Genomic DNA, 24,106 nt, shown 5'->3' with positions numbered 1-24,106 from the left:
GACAGGGACAGACATAGCTAGATAGAGGCAGAGACAGGGACAGACTGACAGAGGCAGAGACAGATAGAGGCAGGGACAGATAGAGGTAGAGACAGACAGTGATAGAGACAGAGAGAGAGAGCCAGAGAGCGAGACAGAGATAGCGGCAGGGACAGATAGAGGCAGAGACAGATAGAGGCAGAAACAGGCAGAGATAGAGATAGACAGAGATAGAGACAGAGACAGACATAGATAGAGAGAGAGACAGACAGAGACAGGGGCAGACAGCAGCAGAGACAGACAGAGACAGACGGCGATAGAGGCAGAGACAGACAGAGACAGGGACAGACAGAGACAGGGACAGGGGCAGACAGATAGAGGCAGAGACAGACGGAGACAGAGAGAAGGAGAGGGAGACAGGGAAAGATGGAGACAGGGACAGACAGAGACAGGGACAGACAGACAGATAGAGGCAGAGACAGGGACAGGGACAGACAGATAGAGGCAGAGACAGACAGAGAGACAGAGAGATGGAGGAGAAGGAGCGGGAGACTGAGGGAGACAGGGGGAAGAGAGGGAAGGAGAGGGAGGGACACAGAGGGAGAGGGAGACAGAGAGAGACAAAGACAGAGGAAGGGAGAAAGAGGGAGGCAGAGGGAGACAGAGGGAGGGAGTCAGGGGGAGACAGAGACAGACAGAGGGACAGACAAAGGGAGACAAAGGGAGGGAAACAGAGGGAGGGAGACAGAGGGAGAGAAAAGGAGGGAGACAGAGGGAGGGAGACAGAGAGAGAGGAAGACAGAGAGAGAGGGAGACAGAGAGAGAGGAGGGAGACAGAGAGAGGGGGGAGACAGACAGAGCGAGGGAGACAGAGGGAGGGAGACAGAGGGTGACAGACAGAGGGAGACAGACAGAGGGAGGGAGACAGCCACAGGGAGGAGGGTGACAGACGGAGGGAGACAGAGGGAGGGAGACAGATAGAGGGAGACAGAGGGAGGGAGACAGATAAAGGGAGACAGACGGAGGGAGACAGACAGAGACAGATAGAGGGAGACAGAGGGAGAGAGAGGGAGGGAGACAGGGTGAGAGAGAGAGAGAGAGGGAGGGATACAGAAAGAGAAGGAGGGAGACAGAGAGAGAGGGGAGAGGGAGGGAGAGAGAGAGAGAGATGTGTGTATGCCAGGTCTGGTGGCTCAGTGTACAAAGGCGTCCGCAGCAGTGGCCTGTGTTCAACCTCATTGTCACATTTTTTTTGTTGCTCTAGCCCTGCCCCCCTCCCCTTGCCCCCCACCGGTGCGGCCCTCTGACATAAACTACACTGTAAATTTGGCCCCTGAGAGAAAGTTTGTGAGTACCCATGTTCTAGAGTCATATAAGCTTATACCCTAAGCCATAACATGCATCTCTATTTACAGTGCTTTTATCTGCTTATTAAAAACCAATTAAATGTTAAGCATACAATTCTGTGGATTTAAAGTCTCCATGGCCGCTGACCTACAAGTTCTTACTCCCAAGGCTATAATCTCTTACGCAGCAAGGTCCTATGATGTACTATTAAGCTGGTTAAAAAGTGGTTTGGTATCCCTGTGCACTCTAGTTTTTCAATACATTCCAAAAGGTATTCAAAATTAAACAAAATTCTGGTTGTGCCGCAAAGTCTGTCGCACCGTGTCTGTCAGTGCCTTAATTAAATGAGTTTTCGTGTGAGAGGAAAAATCCAGTCACTAAGGCTTGCGCACATTTTCATTGAAACTATAATGTTTCTTCAAAACAGTCTTTTCAGTATAATAAACAGATTCCAAAGTTCATATTGCTGATAATCACTCATTTATTTCATGATAATCCTTTGTTGTATGAATTCACACGAAAACTCGTACTAATAAGCTGGGAGATACACAAAGTATATGCATGAACACTTCCTTTGCCTGATGGCACAGACGACACAATGTGACCTCCAGTTGGGACTTTTTCTGACGTTTGGGTATGAAGTCAAGAGATGGAAGGAAATCAAATCACATTTTTAAAATGTCCCTCTTAATGGACAATGAGAATGCTGCCTCAAAGTAGGGTTGTTCAGTACGGATAATGTAGAATTTGATCACCAGCCACCCATGCGCTCATTTTGCCAATTTCAGTTTTGTCCTCCAGGTGTCTTTTCTGCTGGATGCACTTATACAAAGTTTTCTTGAAATTATAATCACTCGTGTTCAGTTGCCATAAACCTGACATACCAAGATTTTCTATACTACTTTGTAGATATTTGGCAAATTGACTGTTACCCCTTTGCAGGTTGATTTCTGCCCAAGCAAGATATGTGAATGAATCTTCATGGGCACTCTGTAATCGATGACAACATTTAACAGAAGCCCCTTGTGTAAGAAAAGGATTTTTTAGCAAGGAAAATTCAAGTCTTACTTGGGCTGGGAAAGCGGACTTTGGTAGCTGAAACACTTGTTTCTGCGTTCGTATTATAAGCTTCCCCAAGATAACAGCCCCCAGCATTATCTTGCTTCCATATGATATGGTTGGAAATCCTTTTGGGTGCTATCACTCATATGAATACTTTTGAGTTGTGCCCCCACAAGCTTTTCCTTAACTTAGAAAAGGCAAAGTTTAGCATATTTGTTTTTACAGTAATGCCTTTTTTTGTGCAGCATAGGAAAACCTCGAGCTCAATGTTAACCCTAGATACGTATAAGTCGCTGTTCCCTCAATGTTGGACCCATTTCCCTTGTTTAGATATTTGACAATGTCAGTGTATAACTTTTGTCTTTTTAAGATTGCTTTCCAATCGATTGCTCACCGAGTACTCGGCAAGTCTGTTAATCAGTCTTTGCAAGCCTACCCGGACGTTGTTTAACAAGAGCCGATCGTCTGCATGTAGAGTATTGCGCAACTTTTGGCTCCTAAGATTTGGTGCATGCGACACCACTTCAGCAAGGGTCGACGAGAGATCCGAGATGACCAAGTCAAACAAAAGTGGTGCTAATAAACAACCCTCCTTCAATCCGAGGGAGGTACTAACTTTTCTAGACAGACGAAGCCCTTACCCCATCTTTATCTTCACCCACATTTTTGTGTAAAGCAGCAGAATCGCCCTCAAGAGTTTTAGCAGGATTCTTCAACGTTGTAATTTCTCCCAAAGCATATCTCGAGGGACAAGATCGAAGGCTGCTTTAAAGTCAACAAAACACAAATAACGGCATGCGGGTATTGCTCGCCCTCTTCATTATGAGGCCCAATGCCATCAGGTTAGTGGTGGTCCCTTGCTTTTTGGTAAAAACAGTTTGATTCATTGGCAGCCTCCTTGCCTCCATCTCCCACTCCAAAAGATCTTGCAGAAGTAACATTGAAAAGTATTTAAGGTCTACATCAAGCAAGGAAATCCACCGACAATTGCTCAGGGACGCAGCTCCCCACCCATGAAAATGTAATGTATAACTGACCCTCTCCAGGAATACTTTCAGTCAGCAATATACGATTTAACATTGAGATTAAAAAAAATGCCACGTCGTAACATTTTGCTTCGAAAGGGTTGGTGGAATTCCATCAGGGCCAGGTGTACTGTTAGTACATGAGGTTTTAATAACTTTCTCCAATGACGTAGTTGGATATTCTAAATTGGCCGAGTCATAATTGTTGTTATTAATAGGTGGCATATCGGCTGGGCCCGTACCATGTGGCATATTTACAAGCCCCTACTGCCACAGGAACATCACTTTTCAGATGTTGCTGTGGTGATAGGGGCTTCGCCTTATTTACAAGGTGGCGTTAAGCCACTTAACGCCGCCTTGTAAATAAGGCACCCTTTCACGCTATACTTAGCATGAAAGGGGTGAGCAATGTGTGTTGTTGTGGGCGTTCCCATTGATTTTGATGCTGCCCTCTATTTACACGGGTGGCATAAATAGGAGCAGCAAATTAAGACCTGAGAAAACCTGGTCTTAACATGGCGAAAGGAGGAGAAATGCTTTATTTCTCCCTGTTTTAACTGTTTCTACGTGTGCTACATTGTGCAGCACACATAGAAACAGCAAATTGTCATGAATATTTGGTTATGTGTAGGAAGGTGTCCCTTCCTGCGAAAAAACAATCATTAAAAAATGATGATTTGCAACTTCTATGTGTGCTGCACAAAGCAGGTGCTTGCCCTGTGGTGATTCTCACTGGATGTTCCCGGCTTCTGCCTTTCCTTGCACATTTTCTCTCCCACTTCATCATGTGGCAAGATACTGGATCGTTAGACTCTGTGAACGCAGGGGCTGCTGGATCTTGTCTGTGCTTCTGGTCGCTTTAGACGTCAATGGTCAATGCTATAATCTGCACCCTCTCAGGCATATGTCTCTCACTGACACTTGCTGCTTGCTCAGGTGGTTGCTTTTTGATGATTTTTGATGCATTTCAAACAGTCTTTACTTCCCCGACAAATTTCCTATAAAAGTGCAGGTAAGTAACTGCACCAGTTTGTCGATCACTGCCTTGTGCAATCACATTTTGAAATCGTTGTCTTTCCTGGCTTGAACACTTTTAATCAGGCCATTTAGATTCTCCACTTTCAGGCTATGCCTCACACGAAGACTACAAGTGTATTTAACAAATCTACTTGTATATCCATCTTATTGGTATGCTCATTCAGTGCTACCACTCTAGGCCTATGGCCTGTGCAGTACACTTGTACCAGGTATATCTGGGGAAGGTGAGATTGGTATTATAGTTAAAATAGGAGTTGTAGCGGAGTTTCTACAATTTGAAATCATGATCTCAGGAGTCAGGGGTGGGGTGGTACTAGTAGAGAAGTATATGTCTCCTGGCCCGCATCTGGTACACTACCTTCTAAGGGAGCCAAACCCTGGACCAGGAATGTTAGATGGTTGTCGCTCTTCCTCCTCATTCAGGGACAAAATAAAATATGAAATCCTTTATAACTTCGGATTCTTATGGCCTTTCTCAGATTTCCCTTGCTCTGTGTGGGTCGTAGACCGCAAGCATTCTTCAACCATTTTACCATTTGCAGTCTCCCTCAGTACTTCACCCGTTACTAGCGATCTGTCCTCATCAGGTGTCTTAGCAGAAATTTTTTGCTTTACGTTCTTAAATCGCAATGTCTCAAATACAGGTGCCTCGCGCGTTCTTTTCTTCTGGCAGGCTTTCACGCTGATCCAGGTCTTTCCTGACCTCATAGCAAGTATCTCAAGCCAGATAGATCAACTTGCCGTCGCCTGTTCCCTCTCTAGCACTTTTCAGGCACTTTGCTGCACATACTGCACCAACAGGATGCTTGCAAAGATGTTATAAAATTATCCTCAGTTACAAAATCTGGGAAATCACATTTTGTTGGATTTCTTGGCTTTGAACATGTCCATATTCACTGTGTTCATTCCTATGTTTGTTCTTGGCCGGGTGGCAAGAAAGGGTGGGGGAAGCACACTAGAGGCAGCAAGCTGCCTTCAATACTAATTCGGGTCACTTCAACCTACAGCCGCAGAACTAACTGCAGCTCTCTCTCCACACCCTTTGCGTACTTCCTGCTCCTGCTACTGCTGACGGTCCAAAGCCGTAAGGCCTACCTCCGAACAGGATCACTGCCCCCAATGTTCTGCTCTACCCTGGTTAAGTTGAACTCTCAGTTACAACCTGCTTTAACCAACAGTTCCCTGAGGTTTGCCATTGCCGAGGAGCTGGGTGGAGGAGCAGCAATCATACTGTGTAAGCGGGGAGAGTTTGACAAGCTGTGATCGATTTACTTTTGAGCGGTTGCTTCTTCTGGCCTGTTGCTGCAGCTATTGAGGCAGGAGAGCAGTTGCGTGGTTGTGAGGTACGCCGCGGAAACCGCAGTGAGGCAATGAAGCGGCGTTGGGCCTTAGGATCTTACCCAGCCACACCTCAGCTGCACTTCAGTCTCAAGCCGTGCTCCAGCCATAGCCTTAGCCCCTGAGGCTAGGCAGGCACTCAGCCACAGCATCCGCGAGTCGTGCAGCAGAAACCAAGGGACCAAGGCGCGGAACCCACATTGAGATTAAGGTCACCGCTTCTTGTCACTTTCCTGCCGCTTTACCATCCTCCAAGTGTCCCTGTTACCAATGGCTTGCTGCCAATGCTCACTAGCACAGCGATGCAAAAGGGGATGATGGACGGAGCGTTTGAGCAAATCAAACACTCACCCCCAGTCAACTGATCTTGGTTCAATCCATCACCATTCTTTAGCTCACTCAGCCACCCCAGTTCAGACATGGCCATATGCAAATCAGTCTGACCCTGTGCCTCATGGGAACAGTCCAGCCCGAACTGCCAAGCCATGTCTTCCCTGGACCGGAAACAAGCATCCTGGGACCGGTTTCGGATTCATAATCCTCATCAGCCAGGCTATCTTGAATCCAGTGGCCAAGTGAGCAAGGGACTCACGTCTGAGCATACCCTGCCAACTTAGGGCGAACCAAGCGTCCATCATCCACTTTTGTTTCGCTTCATTGCTTACTAGCACGCCAGCACCTGCTCTCTGCTCGGCTCTGTCCGCTCTGTAGTGAACCAGAAACTTAAACCCTGAGAAATAATAGAAAATGCAAGTTCTACCTGCTACTCCTGATTATTACTAGAGGCGGGTACTTTCTGTCATTTACTAATGACGCAATCTCTTACATATAGAGATTGGAATTCTGTATTGAGTGAAAATTATCATTATCATACCCTTGCCGTATTTTCCTGATAAATTCTGGCAGGTCAAGCATTAAGAAATGTATAGAGGTAAAGGCCTGCAAAATCACACAACGTTTCATGTAGGTCCTGATTATTGGCCTTCACATAGTTTAAGCAGTTTCTTCCTTTGCCTAGTTTTGAGCATAGTTTGTCTCACAAGGCTTAGATCTTGCTGAAACTGCACGTAACGTCTGAGCACTCAGGGGCTCATTTATGGCATTTTGGTGTGGTCAAAGCAGCAAGGCACCTTGCAGCACTGCCCTATGCCAAAGTGAAAATGCAGGAATGCACAATATTGAAGTAATACAGTACATTCTTGTCCTTTCTGCCTGTGCTGACGCCATTTTAGCAGCCTAACACTAATGTAGGCACCCTTGCACCATGGTGCAAGGGTGCCTCAGTTGCAGGCAGGATTGTTTTTGTGTAAGAGGGGGCACCCTCCTGCACAAAAACAATCCACAGAGGCGTTTTCTTTTTTCTATGTGTGCTGCAGAATGTAGTACGCATGGAAAGAGGAAACAATGAGGAGAAATCAAGATATCTCTCCTTGTACGCCTCACCATGTTTACATAATTTTATAAATTTGGAGCAACGTCAAATTCCAGTGGGTGTTGCATGGGAAATCCCAATGCAAAGCCCATGGAACGCCTCCCTGGCGCAGAGTAAGGTGATGCAGCAATTTTTCGCTGCGTCGAATTACTCATGATTTATGAGGCCACCCAAAGCTATGCAGGGTGGCTGTGCATGGCTTCAAAATTTTTTAAGAGAGCCAGGCATCATGCATGTACCACTTTACGTGCTGCAAAAGTGATGCAGGGCTCGCGTAAATAAGTCTCTTAGTCTGCAAGTGCATACCATGTGTATTTTTTACTCATTGGTCACTCAAAATGTGCAATACAAAAAATGTCAAATTACTGTTGTGGATAAATTGTTGAAATGGGTAGTATGCAAGATGGATGCATTGCCAAAGTCTAGATCTGATGTGAAAATACAAATCATGTTAAAATGTGAGACCTTCACATATTTTTCAATCAACCAATCAGAATCTTATAAAGCGTGACTGCTCACTAGTAAGGGTCTCAAGGTGCAGAGTGGGGGGCTGGGTCTGAAGATCAGTTGAAGATCCAGGTCTTGAGGCCCTTCTTGGATTGTGGCAGCAATGGTGATTGCCTGAGGTGCAGAGGCAGGGAGCTCCAGGTCTTTGCAGCGAGATAGGAGAAGGATCTTCCTCCAGCTGTGGTCTTATGGGTCCGTGGGCAGTGGCCAGAGCCTGTTAGGTGGAGCGGAGCTGTCTGGTGGGAGTGTAGGAGAGGCGGTGGTTGAGGTATGCAGGTCTAGTGTTGCGGGTGGCTTTGTAGGTGTGCATGAGAAGCTTGAAGGTGATTTTCTTGTTGACAGGTATCCAGTGAAAGTCCCTCAGATGGCTGGTGATATTGTTGCAGCTTGGGATGTTCAGGATAAGTCTGCCAGAGGCGTTTTCAACGGTCTGCAGATTTTGGGGGAGTATCTGGGTATTGCAGGCATAGAGTGCTTTGCCATAGTCAAATCTGCTGCTAACGAGCATATGGGTAACCATTTTCCTGGACTTGGTGGGGATCCACTTGAAGATCTTATGAAGAAGGTGGAGTGTGTGGAAGCAGGAGGACGAGACAGCATTGATTTGTTGGTTCATTGAGAGTGAGGAGTCTAGGATGAGGCCATGGTTTCATGCATGCCCGCAGGTATGGGGGGATTGCAAGCACTGCTGGCCACCAAGAGACGTCCCAGGTGTATTGGGAGAAGCCCAGATGAGGACTTCGGTCTTGTCTGAGTTAAGTTTGAGGCAGCTGACCTTCATTTTGGTGGCGACTGACTTCATTCCGTTGTGGAAGGTGGAGTCTATGTTGAGTCTGTGGATTCTGACTATGGCTGCATGTGGGCCCATGTAGATGTTAAAGAGTGTGGGGCTCAGGGAGAATGCCTGAGGCACTCCGCAGCTGATCTCAGTGGGTTCTGATTTGAATGGTGGAAGTCTGACTCTCTGCCTTCGACCAGTGAGGAGGGAGCAGATCCATTCTAGGGCTTTCTCGCGGATGCTGGCATCGTGGAGTCTTGCGGAGAGGGTGTGGTGGGAGATGATGTCGAAGGTGTCTGAGAGGTCTAGGAGGATGAGGGCTGCAGTCTCACCTCAGTCGAGGATGTTGCGGATGTCGTCTGTAGCGGTGAGGAGAGCGGTCTCTGTGGTGTGGTTGCTTCTGAAGCCCGGTTGGGAGAGGTCCAGGATGTTGTTCATGTCTATGAAATCGGAAAGTTGACCGTTGATAGCCTTCTCGAGGGCTTTGACTGGGAAGGGGAGAAGAGAAGAGAGATGGGTCTGTAGTTCTTGAGGTCCATCGGGTCCGCAGAAGGCTTCTTCAGCAGGGAGTTCATCTTTGCATGCTTCTAGTCTTCCCGTAAAGTTGCAGACTCGATGAAGCAGTTGATGGTGCGGCAGAGTTCGGGTGCAATTGAAGTTCTGGCTCTATTCAAGATGTGGTGAGGGGGCTGCAGATTAGAAGCTCTTCATGATCCTGAAATACGCAGCTTTGCACCATTTCTCTACATGCACATATCTTGCAAAGATGTAACCCCTTATGCTAATGTTTTGGTAACCTAAGACTATCTAATAGCGCTATTTGTGAAATTAACATAAAGAGATACTTTTTCTTTAAATATGACCCTTTCTGGAAGTAAGTACAGAGGGCCTCATTTATGAAGGCCTTGCGCCACTGGTACGTCACTTTTTCTCAATTTAAAAGTGACGCACCGGCGGCGCAAGACCTTCATAAATAAGGCCCAGAGGGTCTAATGGGCACAAACATCAATGCACTGAATGTTAGCAAAGAACAGCCCATGAAATTTTAAAACACAATACAACATGAAGTACTTCAAAATGCTCTGAGAGCAACAAACACAAAGATGCTAGGACTGCCTGAATCAAAAGTAGGATGCGATATTACAGATATTTATAGTGACTTTAATGACAAGTAAATGTAATCAAGTTAATCATGCTGAATTGAAGACAGATGAGGACTAAAAAAGCTTGTGCACATCACAGTGGAAAAACAAGTTAGTGTTGCAAAAGGATGGAGATAGGCTGGCAGCTTTGAATAAAATATAAATTATAAGGAAAGACTATTTATCTCAATGAATTTTTGGATTACATCACCAAAAAAGTTGGCAGAACTTGGGAGGGTAGAATTCCCTCCTTCGTCCACCTGAGTAAAAGTCGAAGAACAGTCTATGTTAGCTGTTACCCCTTCCCAAAAAATCCGGACAGGCCAGAGTGGTACTTAAAGCACAGCCCGGGGGCCGCATGTGGCCCTCCTGACCTTTTTACATGCGGCTCACTGGTCAAAAGCAGTACTGGGCTGCTGTCTTCTTGACTCAGCACTAACATTGAAAAAGAAGTTAAATAAACAGGCAAGCCGTTATGTAACGGTTACATAAAGTTAAAGAAAGGAAGTAACTAGGTTATCTTGCACTGTTTAACTTTAGAAACACCGTTATTACTAAAGACATCTTGAAGTACAGGTGTTAAAATATGATAGAATCTCTTCAAAATTCAAAAAGTGTGCTTCATAATAACATCACATTATATCAGTCCATTGAGAAGTATTTGTTTTTAAAACGATGGTTTAAAAAAAAAATTTACATTCATTCTTCCCCCACCCTGACAACAGTGTCAAAAGTGAACTAAGATGCAAGTCAGTTATTAAGTGTTCTCTTTGGGTTAGGTTCCTATTATACACCAACATAATTATAGTTAATTAAATCAAACATAGGAGAACATATTGCACATTTCACATCCTGAAGTCATACATTTCGACATCCTTTTATATGTGATCATGAAGAAAAAGGAGGGAAAGTGAAATGAAACAATTGCCTAGGATCACACAATCTGATAAAGTGGAGAAGCTGGGATTAACTCTAAGTTTTCTGATTTCACATTGTGCAATTCAGCTGATGTATATGTTTCACTTCCAGTACACCTACCTTACTGGAACCGAGCCCCAGAAACCCCTCCTCCTGACCGCCACCCTCCTGGCATCAGTGTGGCCCCCGGTCACATCACAGACAAAACATTTTGAACCCTGGGAAAATGTTTGTGAGTAACCTATGGGCCAGAAGATCCTACCTGAGGCAGACAGAAGGCTATCAAGCAAGTAAAATGTATGCTATATTTAAAAAATATTTGGTTGCAACTTTAAACCTTGGCCTCCAGCCTCATGCAATACTCAATATGACAATGCTGTGAAAACTAATGCACATTTGTCAACAACAACAATAGAACAGTTTTCAAAAACACTATTCGTAGATCAATTATTTTCCTTTTTACATTGTTGAAAAAAAACCATCAATTTGGCTGTCTGGGCAAATTCCCATCTGAGACGCCAGCTTGGTTATTCAAAGGCACAAGGAGAGCTTATTGATCCAGGGTGGGGATCAAAAGGCAGATTTAGACAGAGACGGATTGCCAAAGATAAACATCATCCTGAAACAAAAAACAAAAAAGGAACCATCCTGAAAAACAGAACAGAAATATCGCAAAGATGGTAACCCCAGAAAGCAATCCTGAAGTGTGACAGGGAACTCTGAATCTACTCTCCTCATGTGGGCCTATAGTAGAAGTAACAAACCTCAGCATCAGAGCACATTGGTCGCTATTCACACTGGTAAATCGGTTGTAAAAATAGGCTGAAAACCGAATATACCTTTTTTTTATGTCTGCCAGGAATTCACAAAGGGACAGCTGGCGTACACTAAGCTATTACTATAAAGAGAAATCTGCAGTAGTAAATCCCACTAAAGGGGTGGGAACTGTGGCGTGGCTGGGGGGGCAGTAGGGGATGACCGCCCAGGCGGCACGAGTTTGGAGGACGGTGGCCGGCTCCCCTCCTCCCGCGCTTACCTGCGGCCCTAAGAATCGGCAACAACCACCCGCTTACCTGCGACCGTATGAAGTGCCAGTAGCCCCCGCTTTTCGATTATGCCGCCGCAGGCGGCAGACGCAGTGGCCGCCATGGGCGGCCTAAGGCCTTGCTAAACCACTGGGTGGGAAGTGGGCTTTATCTCTTCATCCCGCTCGCCATACTGAATCACATAGTGAGGGCCCTGTGCCTCCAATCACAAACCTTTCCAAAGCATAAAAGTCCCTCCCCCTCCATACTTCCTGTTCCTTTTTAGGTCTCGGCTAGCGTAAGACTGCGCACATGCGCAGTCTTGCTGGCGAGACTTAATGACAGAGTGAGTTTCACTAGCGAGGTTAAGCCCGCCCCTCTTTTCCATTGGCTGGCGTCACCATTCATGCCAGTGACTTACTTCTTCCTCTTTTTGCCCCATCCCTTTCAGACTGGTTTCCTTGACTGCCTTCTGCTGAAAAAGATTTGTTATCTTTATGGAGCCGGCCCCATAAAGATTAGAAACCTTTTACAGCAGAAGGAAGTCGGGGGAAGAGAAAAGTCTATGTCAGCGCGGCACCAACCTTCTCTTGTATCCATTTTCTCCCGCCCTCTGACTGGCCCCTTCCTGCTCTCACCCCAACCCCCTCTCTCTGGGCCCGGGGCGGGAGGGGGGCCTGGTCTGAACTTTGCTCTTCGATGCCCGGGAGAGCTGCGCACAGAGTTGTTTTCCCCTCTCCTCGCCTCAAACCCTCTCGCGGGTGTCCAGTGTCACTCCCTGTGGGGGGGGGGGGGGGGCAAGCTGGCTGACTGGCCTCACCTCGCTGAGAACGCGCTAGAAAGGGCTGCTTGAAGGGGTCCTGCAAAGCAAAACACTGGCCTGCTGGTCTCCTCATCAATAGCCATCTCAGCCCCCACGCCAGCTCACCTCAGGCCGCTCTCTTATGTGCAGTCCCTCACGTTTCTCACTTCTAGGCTCTCCTGCCGCTCCTTCGCCCCGCAGAGACTTTCGCAGGGCTTCCATCTGCTTATTTAAGCTTACCGGAGTTGCGGCAGACGCTCCAATCTAGCCCGTGCTACTTCTGCAGGACCGCTCTGGTCCAAGGCTCCCCGCTCTGCCACACCTCCTACAGAATGTCCTTCGGCCCCGGTGAGCTCAATTCTCTCTTTTGCGCTTGTGCGTCTCCCTCTGCAGGTAGCTGCCCATGGCACCCCACTGCCACTGGAGACGCTATCCGGAGCCTCTCTCGCCGCCGCCGAGCCTCCGCTCAAGCCCATCCTGGCTATGACCACTGTGCTGAGCCACCCCCGCGGACCAGCTGCACCCCCGATCTCCCCCGCCGAGCCATCGCCTGCTATGCTGCTGCTGCCCCCGGGGATCAAGGGCGCCCAGCCCCTGGCCTCTACCCAGAAGAGGAGCGAGCACCCGCACTGGCTCCACCGGCAGTCCGAGGATGCGAGGCTGAGCGCAGAGGGGGGCTGTGGTGAGCCTGCTGGTGGGGCACATGATTGACAACTGAGGGGGGGGTTTCAAAGTGAGATGAAAGCAGCCCCGCCCCGCCAGAAAGCAAGCCCCTCATTTTCACCCAGTGATCTAGTGTTTTGGCACCAAACAAAGCACTACAAAGTATGGGATATTCCCAAAAAAACGCAGGGAGTGAACGCTAATCTTTCATGGAGGCCCCTGACATCACGCTGGGGTGAGAGGCTTTCCTGGTGCTCGCGCTGAGATCTCAGCGTCTGCGGCCCGTCGGGGATGTGTGTGGGAGGGGAGGGGATGCTTTTCACCAGTAACAGTATGAGGGCGCTCACCTTCTACATTACCAGGGCAATGCACGTGTGAACAATAGCAGTGTTAATGGCTTCTCAGATATTGGGCACAGCGGGTTGAGCGCCTGTTGCAAAGTCCGCGAGTAACTGGCAGGTCACAGGGATGTGGGTTCACTGCTAGATTACCGAATTTGGTGCTGGAAACCAAGGTTCGAGCCTCGGGTCGCGTCCACATCCTCACTCTCTACTAAATACTACTCCCTACTGCTACTCTCTACTGCTCCCTCTCTACTACTCACACTACTAACTCTCTAGCACTCACTCTCTATTACTCTCTACTCACTATGTACTACTCACTCTCTACTACTCAATTTGCAAAAACAGCCTAACCTTACTCCAAACCTTTACTCTTTGCCTAAAGGCACTAGTGCACAAAATGCCAAAGGTCTCATCTTTATTACACATAAAGCAATTATGCTTGTAATTAGGTGGCTATTTAGCTTTAGCTTTATTAGTATTTTTCACACTTTCATGAACATAACATGCATATATATATATATATATATGCGTAGATATATGTATGTGTATATATACATACATATAAACATCTGGATATCTATATCAATACCAATATTAATGCATACTAACATATACATAGATTATTAGTGTATAAGTCCCATGTTATGTACATGGGACTTATACACTAATAAAAGCAAAACTAAAAAGCCACCTAATTACGAGCAGAATTGCTTAAGCTTAACTAAAGCCGAGACTGTTGCATTGCAAATGCTTGTCTGTGCTACCTTCCATTCTACGAGCATGCGCTGGGCTTTTTGCCTTCAGTTCTGGTGGTTCGCCTGTGGGTGGTGGCCTGACAGTCTGTTTCCTAGCCTCTGGTTTTTGTACCTGGTCTGCCTATTTTGGGGGTGTTGCCGGCTGCCTTCTTGGGGTGGAGTTTTTCTCCTCTGGTTGTGCCGGTGGAGCGTGTCGGTTGTCCCTGTGCGGTGGATTTAACTTTGTGCCTACCTGGTGGGAATGTATCCAGTTCTTGTTGAGGCTATCTGGCCTTCCTACTCTGCTCTGCTGGCTGGGAGGTTCTTGCTGTCCGTCTTCGGTTGCCTTTGTGGTTGCAGTGTTGTTTGGTGGCCTTTGGGGTCCCTGCTTTCTTTGACTCACAACTGCATTGGCAGCTGGGGTTGTGGTGTTTTCTCCTTCTCTTGGGGTGTTTTCTTTTGGCTCTTATTCTTGGCTGCCCCCTCCTTTTTTCCTCGGGTTGTCATCTTTTGCTCCTGTTGTTCAACTAGTGAATGGTAGTCTGCGGCCGTCAGTCTCCCTGTCTTCTCTGGTTCCGGAGCTGCCTTGTTAGGGCCTTCCCTGCTCGTTCCTGGATGGAGTTGGCCTGTTCTGTGGGTCCCTTGGGACTTTCCTGTCCTGGCATTTTTTCAGCCTGGACGTTTCTGTGCCCTGTGGTGTCCTGTTTGCCAGTTCCTGGTCCTGCCTTGAGGCCTGTGTCGTGCCTGGTTGTTTGCCTCTCTGCTTAATATTCTTTTGGGGTGGGTTCCTTCTGCCATTTTGGCTGGCTGTTAAGTCCCCGAAGCTGCCTTCTCCCCTGCCCTATTCCTGGTGCGGCCTGGGCTGGAGTTTCTGCCATGTCCTGGCAAGGTGTGCTCCATCTCCTGGGGGTTCAGCTTTTTGTTTCTCTGCCTCTGGTGCCGGTGTCCTTCGGGGGGGACTTTCTGGGTTCCAGTTCCCTTGTGGGTATATTGTGGTCTCCTGGATGTTTGGCCTTTATGGGTCCTGGTTTGGTGCCCTGCTGTTGCGATTTTGGTTGCTGTCTGCTCACTGGGTGGCTGTTTTTGTCTGCTCGTCTTTTCTGTCCACTGTGTGCTGGTATTTGTGTTCGGTTTGTTCTCTGGTGGGTTCCAGACTTTGTGCTGGCAGGGCCTCCTTCTCTTTAATCCACTTCTACTTCTTGCTGGCGCTCTGGTGGTTGCCTTTTGGGCGTCGCTTGGCTTTCCTTGTGGCTTTCCCTCTTGGGGGGGGGGGGGGGGGGGGGGGGCGGGTGGTTGGCGTCCAGCTGGTGCAGTTTGTGGTGTTCCGCGCTGCTGGCATGTGCTCTTTTTTTGGTTTTGCCAGTGACTTGGCTGTGTGTTGCATTTTCTGTGCAGTTGGTCTGGTCCTTTTTGTGGCCTTGGTACATCTCACTATGTGATTCAGCACAGCGGGAAGGATGAGGAGGTAATGCTGTGATTACCTTCTGGTAAAGGCATTACTCAGAGTCCTTCTCTCGCCATACTGAATCAGGCCCTCCCACCCGGCACGTCGGCCAGCCCAACTGTGTGGTCTTTGGGCTTAGAACAGACCAGGAAGTATGGAGGGGGTTGGACTTTTATGCTTGGGAAAGAAATTGTGATCAGAGAGACAGAGGCCTCACTTTGTGATTCAGCATGGCAAGAGCAGGACTCAGACTAATGCCATTACCGATAAGTAATCGCAGCATTCCAAGGCCTGGTTTGTTTTGAAAGTTTCTTGAATATCTACAAACATGTACGTTTGTGGGTGCTTTCAAACTCCTCTCCTACCCGTCTTTTACCCGTCTTTTACCTTAAAAGCGGTCAAATATTTAATCTAGTGAAAATCGAGGTGGTCAGACGCTTTTCTGGGGCTTGGTTCATTAATGTTGTGCGGGCCCCTGTCTCATAAGTAAGCGCCACCTATTGGTTGTTGACCATACCTGCCTAATCGTTCATATATCACACAGGTAAATTATGCCTGTTTGTGTGATATATAAATACATTTCGTATGGGAGTCTGGGGCTTGCAGAGAGAAGGACTAACGGCAAACAGCCCAGTTGATACCCCTTTGAAACGCGCATTTGCACAGGAGACTCCTATTCCCCCGTTTGGAGTTCGGTAATATAGAGTTCTCCGCTTTGAAGAACTCTGCATGAGGGGATTGGAGCCTTTGAGAGAAGTCATATGGCATTCCCAGCCAGGTGTACCCCATGAAACCTGCACCTTGTACAGTTTTCCAGGCCCATTTCTAGGAATAATTGTGAACAGCAAAAACAAATCGTTTTAGGCAGAGATGTAAGTATCCGCTAATATTTTTCTTTTTAGGAATGCATTAAAAATCGATGTTACCTCGACATCCATGGTCCTCGACCCAGTCACAACCAAATAAGGTAGTATCCGATCCCAGAAAGGAAGCAACGCAGGAAACGCGTGCAAACCCCATCCGCCCTCATGCTAAGGACTATTAGCACTTCCTGTTTCCTGTCTCCGACGGGATACGAGGGACGCTGAGGTAACTGCCGCCCTTTTAACTCCAATTGATGTTACAGGTTTTTCTCTCTCTGCAGGACTTTGGAGAGCAACCGTGACCAGCGTGGGAGAGACAAGAGTCGAGATGAGGTTGTGGTCTCCTGCGACTCCAGGTATGTGCTTCTTCCTCTTACACCACGGGTAGAACTGCCTGCTTGGCTTGCATGTTCTCCCGATGTGCCCTCATGCTGCTGCTTGGCTGGCCTGGCTTATCAGCGTTCCTGCATGGCGCATGCACGATCGGCGTGTGCTTTCACCCGACCCGTCACTGCTAGGAGCTGTGTGTTCCATGCATTTGGGGGGCTCCGTTTCTCTGAGTCGGCACGGGGTGCCCTGTTGTCTTGGGCTGCCTGCCCACTCCGAGGCATGTTCACCGGGAGAGGGGGCCTGGCTCTCGGTGTGGATGCCGCTGGGGAAGAGCTTGCCTGCTTTCAAGCTGGCATCTGCGGATGTCCGAGCGGTGCCAGTGTGGCTGGGTTCGGCAGAGCTTCGCTGCTGCTGTCTGTGACTGTAGGGAGCAGGCACCATCTGGGGTTTCCGCTCGTGCCAGGGCGGCGTTGTCAGCATTCTTATGGGAATGTCCTGTCAATCACACATTGGTCATGTCAGAGGCGGGTTCAACTGCATTTTCCAAATGCCTATATTTATTTGTGAGCCAGGTAGTGGGTTTGCATTGTGCTGTTCTTTGTAGTGATGTTCGGTCTCTCTCTACTGGCTACACTATGGGGTAACATGCTGGAAAGATGAGGCCTTGTTCACCCATGTTGTCATCTTGTTCCGTGGGGAGTTCGGCTTCAGCTCCTCCCACTAGGAAGCTGGATGATGACGCTTACGCTGCTGATTTTGGAGACCTTGGCTTCCCTCAAAAAAAAGAAACCTGGTTCACATTCTGGTGGTGGGCAGGAGCTGTATTCTGACATGTCCAGTGCGGATTCATCTGAGGATTCCTCTGTGAGTTCCATGGAATATAAGGGAAGTATATCTACGGACATGTTACAAATTTCCCGAAGAGGAGACTAACAGCACTTCTAAGGACATGGTGTTGCTGCAATTTAGGGAGCAATCTGCCTATTCATCCCTTTATGATGGATGTTCTGCTGAACGAGTGGCAGGAGCCGGAGCATATTCTGATGCCTCGCTTCATGTCCAAACTTTAACCATTGAGGGATATGGAGGATTTGATTCTTGAATCGGTCCTTGTGGACTCTATTGTGGCCAGTCTGGTGGGACAGACATCAATGACGGAGGATAATATCCTTAAGGAGGGTGCTGACATGAAGATAGACTCCTCTTTGAAAAGGCCTATGCGGGGTCTCTTCTTGCCATTCGTTCTGGTATATATGGAGCATATGTTGCGCAGTTGTTGTCAGACTTTAAGACGCTGTTCGCTACTATACAGGAAGGTGTGCGTTGTCCTCATTTATTTGAATCAATGGAGTGCCAGACTGAATTTCTTTTGGGCACTGCATTTGGTTCAGTCAGAGCATCGGCTTTGTCCTGTGGTGCTTTCATTTGCTGCTGAAAGAGTGGGCTACAGATACTGCACAGAGGTCAATGGGTTTGAGATTGCCATTTACAGGTCTAAGACGTTTTGGGAAAGGGCTGGCGGAGAAGTTGCATAAGGTTTTCAAGAAGCTGGAACATTCCCTTTCCTTTAGGAAACAGCAGAAGCAGCCTTTCTTCTCTTCAACTAAGTCCTTTCATCAGCCTTCCCAAGGCAAGGGTTTTCACAGAAGATTTCAGAGAAAACCTCCTTCAGAACCGAGGAACCCTAATCAGCATTCCTGACTATGCCCCAGCCATGGAGGCGGTTGGTTAGACACCAGCAGTTGGTGCGATGCTGCATAATTTCTTGGTGTCACAACACATTGGACAAGTGGGTGCTGAGTGTCCTGGAACAAGGTTACCAGATTGAGTTCCTGTCCTTTCCCCCATCATCAGGGACTGTTCCAATGCGGCTTCCATTGAATGTTCTCAGGAAGAAGGCATTGTTGGATGGGGTTCGGTTGCTGTTACAGTAGAAGGCGAATGTTTCGGTTCTGGCGTCGGAGAGTGGTTGGGGCTATTATTGAGTTGTTTTCCTCATCCTGAAAGTTACAGGGTTTCTGGCTAGTGATCAAGTCCCTGAACAAGTTTGTGAGGAGGATCCCTTTCAAGATCTAGACTCTGCAATGCATTATTCCGTTGATTCAAGCTGGCTTTGTAATGTAGACGTTGGCACTCCAGGATGCCTATCTCATTTTCTATAGCATCGAAGTTCTCGCTGAGGGGGTCATCATTTGCAGTTTTGTGTCTTACCATTCAGCCTGTGGTCCTCGCCCAGGGTCTCCACCACAGTGGTGGCTATCCTAGTCGCTCACCTACATCTTCAAGGGATCTCATTTTATTCTTATCTGGACAATTGACTTATTCAGGCTCCATCTGATTTGGTGATGCAGCAACATCTGTACTTCACCATGTATATTCTAAGAAGCCACGGTTTCCTCCTGAATCTTCCTAAATGCGATCTTCTGCGCTCGACCAGGAAGACATTCACTGGAACGGTGTTCAGCACTGTTATGGGCAAGGTGTTCCTGCCTCAGTCCAGGATTCAGCAGCTGCAGGAATTGGTGCTTTCGCTATTGTCGCAGAACACAGCTTGTCTGTTTCAGTGGATGGAAGTTCAGGGGCACATGACGGCCTCTGTTTTCACGATTCCATGGGCCAGGTTAGAACTCCGGCCCCGGGTGTGGCATCTACACCGTTTATTTTGTTTCCCAATTGAGGATATGCCCTTGGAGATCCAGCTGTCTCTGATTATTATGCGCAGCCTGCAAAGGTGACTGGACTCCTCGAATCTCACCAAGGGCGTGTGGATGCATCCTTCTCCTCTGATGGTTTTAACGACGGATAGCAGTGCCCTTTGCTGGGGTGTGACTTTTGGTCAGTGGTCCGTTCAGCCTCATTGGACCCAATCAGATGCCATGCAGTCCACCAACTGGAAGGAATGGTTAGTGGTGGAGAGGGCCCTTTGGTATTTCCAGCCCCACCTGTCCGGTTGCAATGTTCTGTGACAATACTATGACTGTGGCGTATGTGAATCGTCAGGTCAGCACTCAGTCGGTCCTTGAACTGGGTGGCTTGTGCTGCAGCCAGTTGGGCGGAGCTTCATCTTCAGGCCATTTCTGCTCAACAGGTCAGGTGTATGGACAACGTTGTAGTGGGTGCCTCGAACGGCAAGTTTCCGTCTTCTCAGGATTTTTGTCGGCCACCTAGGGTGTTCTACATGATCTGCCAGAGGTTTGGATGCCCGGAGGTGGATTTGTTTCCCTCCAGTACTAATGCTATCCTCCCGACCTTTTGCTCCAGGATTTCAGAGGTAGGTGCCTGAGGAGTGGATGCATTATCGATCCTGTGGCCTCTGAGATTCCTGTCTGCCTGCCCTCCCTTTCCACTCATTCAGGTGTTTCTTTTGAAGGTTCTGAAAGAGAAGGCTTAAGTGGTGGCTCTGTTGCCATACTGACCAAGGAGGCCGTGGTTCCTGCTGTTGACAAATTTGGCTGTGGGGCCTCCTAGGATCATGCCTTGGGGACTGTCTCTTCTGCAGTATCTCTGCATCGCCTGCTGTTCCCTCTCACCCCAGAAGTTTGGAGGTTGACCGGGGGACTCTAGCGAGGCAAGGTTTGACAGACCACATTATTTCAGTGGCCATGGTTCACCGAGGGGTTCTACTCTGTCATCTTAATCTTAGCACTACTTCTTGATCTGTTCCGTCTATCCTTCAATTCTTTTTGGATGGTTTTCATAAGGGCCTTGCCCTGTCGACATTGAAAGGCCAGTGGGCTGCTATCAGGGCATTCAGGGATTCTGGTTCTTTTTCCTCCGATGCAGGTTTTTGGATTCTTGGATGTTTCTGAGTTTCTCTCTTACTTGCCCTGCTGTCCGCTCTTCTGTACAGGCATGGGATCTTTCTCTGATCCTTTGTGCTCTTTAGTATTCTCCTGTTAAGCCCTTAGCTTCTGTGGATTTGAAGTTTTTGTCTTTTAAAGTGGCTTTCTCGTGGCTGTCACGTCGGCAAGGCGGTTAGGGGAGCTTTCAGCTTTGAGGTGCTCCCCTCCATTTCTGTGGTTCCTGGGGGATTCTGTGATGTTGAGGTTGGATCTTGGGTTCTTCCCCAAGGTTCGCTCTAAATTTCATATATCTCAGGAGCTGATGTTACCTTCTTTCTGACCTGCTCCTTCTTCTTCTGCGTAGCAGTTGTTGCACACCCTGGATGTGAAACGTGCCTTATCTGTTTATGTGGACAGGTCTGCTGCATTCCGTTCTTAGGACAGTTTATTTGTGACTTTTGGTCTTGCAGGGCAAGGGAAGGCTGCATCTAAGATGACCTTGTGGTGTTGGATTAAGGACACCATCTCTTTGGCATATCAGGGTGCTGCCTTGCCATGTTCATCCAATGTTCAGGCCAGGTCTACTTGAGGAGTATCACCCCGTGGGCCACTTTTAAGGAAGTGCCCTTGGAGGAGATCTGTTGGGCTGGGACTTGGGCTTCTGAAAATACCTTTATCAGACATTACCGATTGAATTGTGCTCAGACAGTTTGAATTTTGGGAGTGGGGTTTTGCAGCTGTGGAGCCTCCTGCTCCTGTTTGAGTTGTTCTTTGGATGTTGCATTAAACTTCACTGTAGTGTGCTTATATCCGGTGTGCTTCTTTGTTTGAGGCGGTATTTCACAGGCCTTCAATTTAGAATGTCTGCTTTGGTATACCTCATTTGGTTGTGATTGGGTCGAGGACGAGGGAACGTAGACGTAATGCCCTGATTACTTACTGGTAATCCACATTTACTTAGTCCTACTCGTCCTCGACCCAGTCATTCTTCCGACCCACCATCCAGGTTTCAGGCCTTTGTGTAGCTTGGTATTTCACGAAGTGCTTGTACTATAGTCCTTAGCCGAAGGGTGGGTGGGGTTAACAAGCGTTCCCTGTTTTGTTTCCTCTCTGTGATTGGATACTATCTCATTTGGTTATGACTGGGTCTAGGACGAGTAGGATTAAGAGTAATATGAATCTGTAAGTAATCAAGGCATTTACTTCGTTTCTAAACAATACCCAAAATATTTGTATTTATTGTGCGAGTAAGCAATACCATCAATTTAATGAGAAGCTGTTCTTTTGTCCTGCTTTTAGACTAAAGATGCCAATCATATTGTCTACCTTCTATAAAGTCACTAATAAACAGGTCAATTTCAGTCCTGCCCTTTATAGCTGGACTTCTTTTTTTTAAAATCAGAAATCAAATTCTAACACTTTCATTGATGCATTTTGTATTACAAATTTGTAACATGGGTGTTACAAACATCAATATAAAAATAATGAATAAGAAAAATGGAATCATATATTATTCACAATGTTGTTTGTTAAAAATGTGGTCCTAAACACTGTCTAGATTTGGCTTCATTTCAGAAAATGATTCCCAGAAGCGTATTGAGTCACTTCAAATAAAACGTGCATCAGCGTCTTATGGGATGGAAGTTACCTTGACGGGGATGTTGGGGACTGTGGTCCATCCGGATGCCCCTCAAACTGTTGAACCATTGCCCTGACACTCCAGTACGGGTTTTCAATATCATCATCTGTACTGCTGCTTCTGTGGAGACATATCACACCAAAGGTAAGGATGGGTGGTGGATTGTGTGATGAGCATTGAGTGAGATAAAACAACTGTCCACTACGCCAACAACCATTAATATAACAATAACTAAAAGCTGATATTGGGCCTACTGAATAATGCAGTTCTTTTTCAGCAAAATCTCACCCAATCTCAGTGAGATGGCTTGCAAAAGGCTGCCCAATTTTATACAGATGGCACATTGGATCAGGTACAGAGCAGTAGAAAGTGTACTGACCACCCTTAATAAAGCTGAACGAGAAATGCCACGCATGTGTGTATGGCAGGTGATTGAGTCCGAAACGTTGTCCTGTGACGTGGCCAGTGGGTAGAATGCAGGTATCCTCCACATGGTGTCAGTAGACAAGTTGTCTGGACTCTTGTAATGCAATGTTCTAAAAACTGAATTTTAAAATAGTTCGTTCGGCATTCGGGCAAAACATGGCCACAAAACTGAACTGAAAATTGTTGTAAGTAGGATGGTAAGTGATGACAGGATACTTCTAGTTGATTACATGTAGATTTATTGTAGGACACAGCTGAGCATACAACCTCGCTAGCTGACCAGACCATCAACTGACACTAGTAGAATTCTCAGGTGGAAGTAAGAACATACATAGGCATTGTGGTAGACAGAGAATGAGAGAACACTAAGAAAGGACTAAGAGTACAGACAACGATATTACATGAAGAATCAATGTACAACAAAAATTCAGTCCAAATAAAATTTCTTTCATATATGAACTCTTTTTTATAGGTGTGAGACTAGCACTAGCAACGATGCCTTTATGCATTAGGTGTAAGTGGAGCAGAAATGTGAATTGGTAGGAGTCAAAGATCATTTTGACATATTTCAAACTTCTACATTTCCCAAACTATTAAAAGAATAAATTGGATTACCTTTGTGCGTGTCTAAAGACATCTCGTCCGGACATGGTCATATCCTGCCGCGCATCAGCCAGGGCAGTGACCGCCTCTTGGGCCATGGCCATGGCTGAGTGACGCCTGTGCCTGGCTGTGGCGTAATTTTGGGTCTTCCCCGCCAACCCAACTTCGCTTTGGCTTCCTGTACGACCAGAACCCGGCTTAAAGTGTGCGGCAAGGGCTAGGATCAGCCTCAAAAGAGACTTAAGGTTTCCATCCACTATATCTAAAAAAAAAATAGAAGGGCATAGTTTGTCAAAATAACACACATGGCATCAAGCAAAAAAATCATAAGAATGGCCTGGGAATAAATCGTGCCTTAAAAAACATGTACTATACAACACCAACTTTTGTCTGAATCTGTCATGAATGCCCTCACTGTCCCCTCCATGGCATTCAATGGCAAGATACAATTCAATCATAGTGTAGCACAACATTATTGCACAAATATACTCTCAAGTTTTCTTACTATTTTGCTAAACATTGTTTGGTGAGGGATAGAGCCATGGAAGCTAAGCCAGAGTACTTTGGGATAATCTTTCTCACAACATCGGTATACAACAAAACACCCTCAAGTGGATCACCTCCGTCCTTGCAGGACACATACACAGAGCATTTGACGGACTCCCTTTACTTCCACACCCAAGGACGTCATTGGCGGCGTACCACAAGGATCATCCCTCAGCCCCACCCTGTTCAACATCTGCATGACCTCTCTCGCAGACAACATCAGAGCCCATAGACTCAACATAATCTATGCAGACGATACTCAACTAATCCTTTTGCTCACCGAGGACCCCTCCAACACCAACTCCAACTTCTGCAGTACCATGACCAACGTAGCCAAAT

General features: G+C 47.2%; 1 protein-coding gene across 5 annotated transcripts in view; it reads right to left on the bottom strand.

Annotated features, from left to right (window-relative positions):
* DIXDC1 (DIX domain containing 1) overlaps positions 1-24,106 on the bottom strand; it is a 493,171-nt gene that overhangs the window by 164,899 nt on the left and 304,166 nt on the right. For all 5 annotated transcript variants that reach the window (XM_086957178.1, XM_086957181.1, XM_086957179.1 and 2 more), the window contains 2 exons: positions 23,234-23,483; positions 22,202-22,312 (listed from right to left, as the gene is read on the bottom strand). In XM_086957178.1, the coding sequence (XP_086813304.1) occupies positions 22,202-22,312; positions 23,234-23,483 (361 nt within the window). The remainder of the gene's footprint in view (positions 1-22,201; positions 22,313-23,233; positions 23,484-24,106) is intronic.

This window comes from Lissotriton vulgaris, chromosome 2_1, assembly GCF_964263255.1.
Source record: "Lissotriton vulgaris chromosome 2_1, aLisVul1.2, whole genome shotgun sequence".
Taxonomy (NCBI): Eukaryota; Metazoa; Chordata; class Amphibia; order Caudata; family Salamandridae; genus Lissotriton; species Lissotriton vulgaris.
Note: the sequence above shows the minus strand (reverse complement) of the source record. Positions and strands in the feature narration are given on the sequence as shown.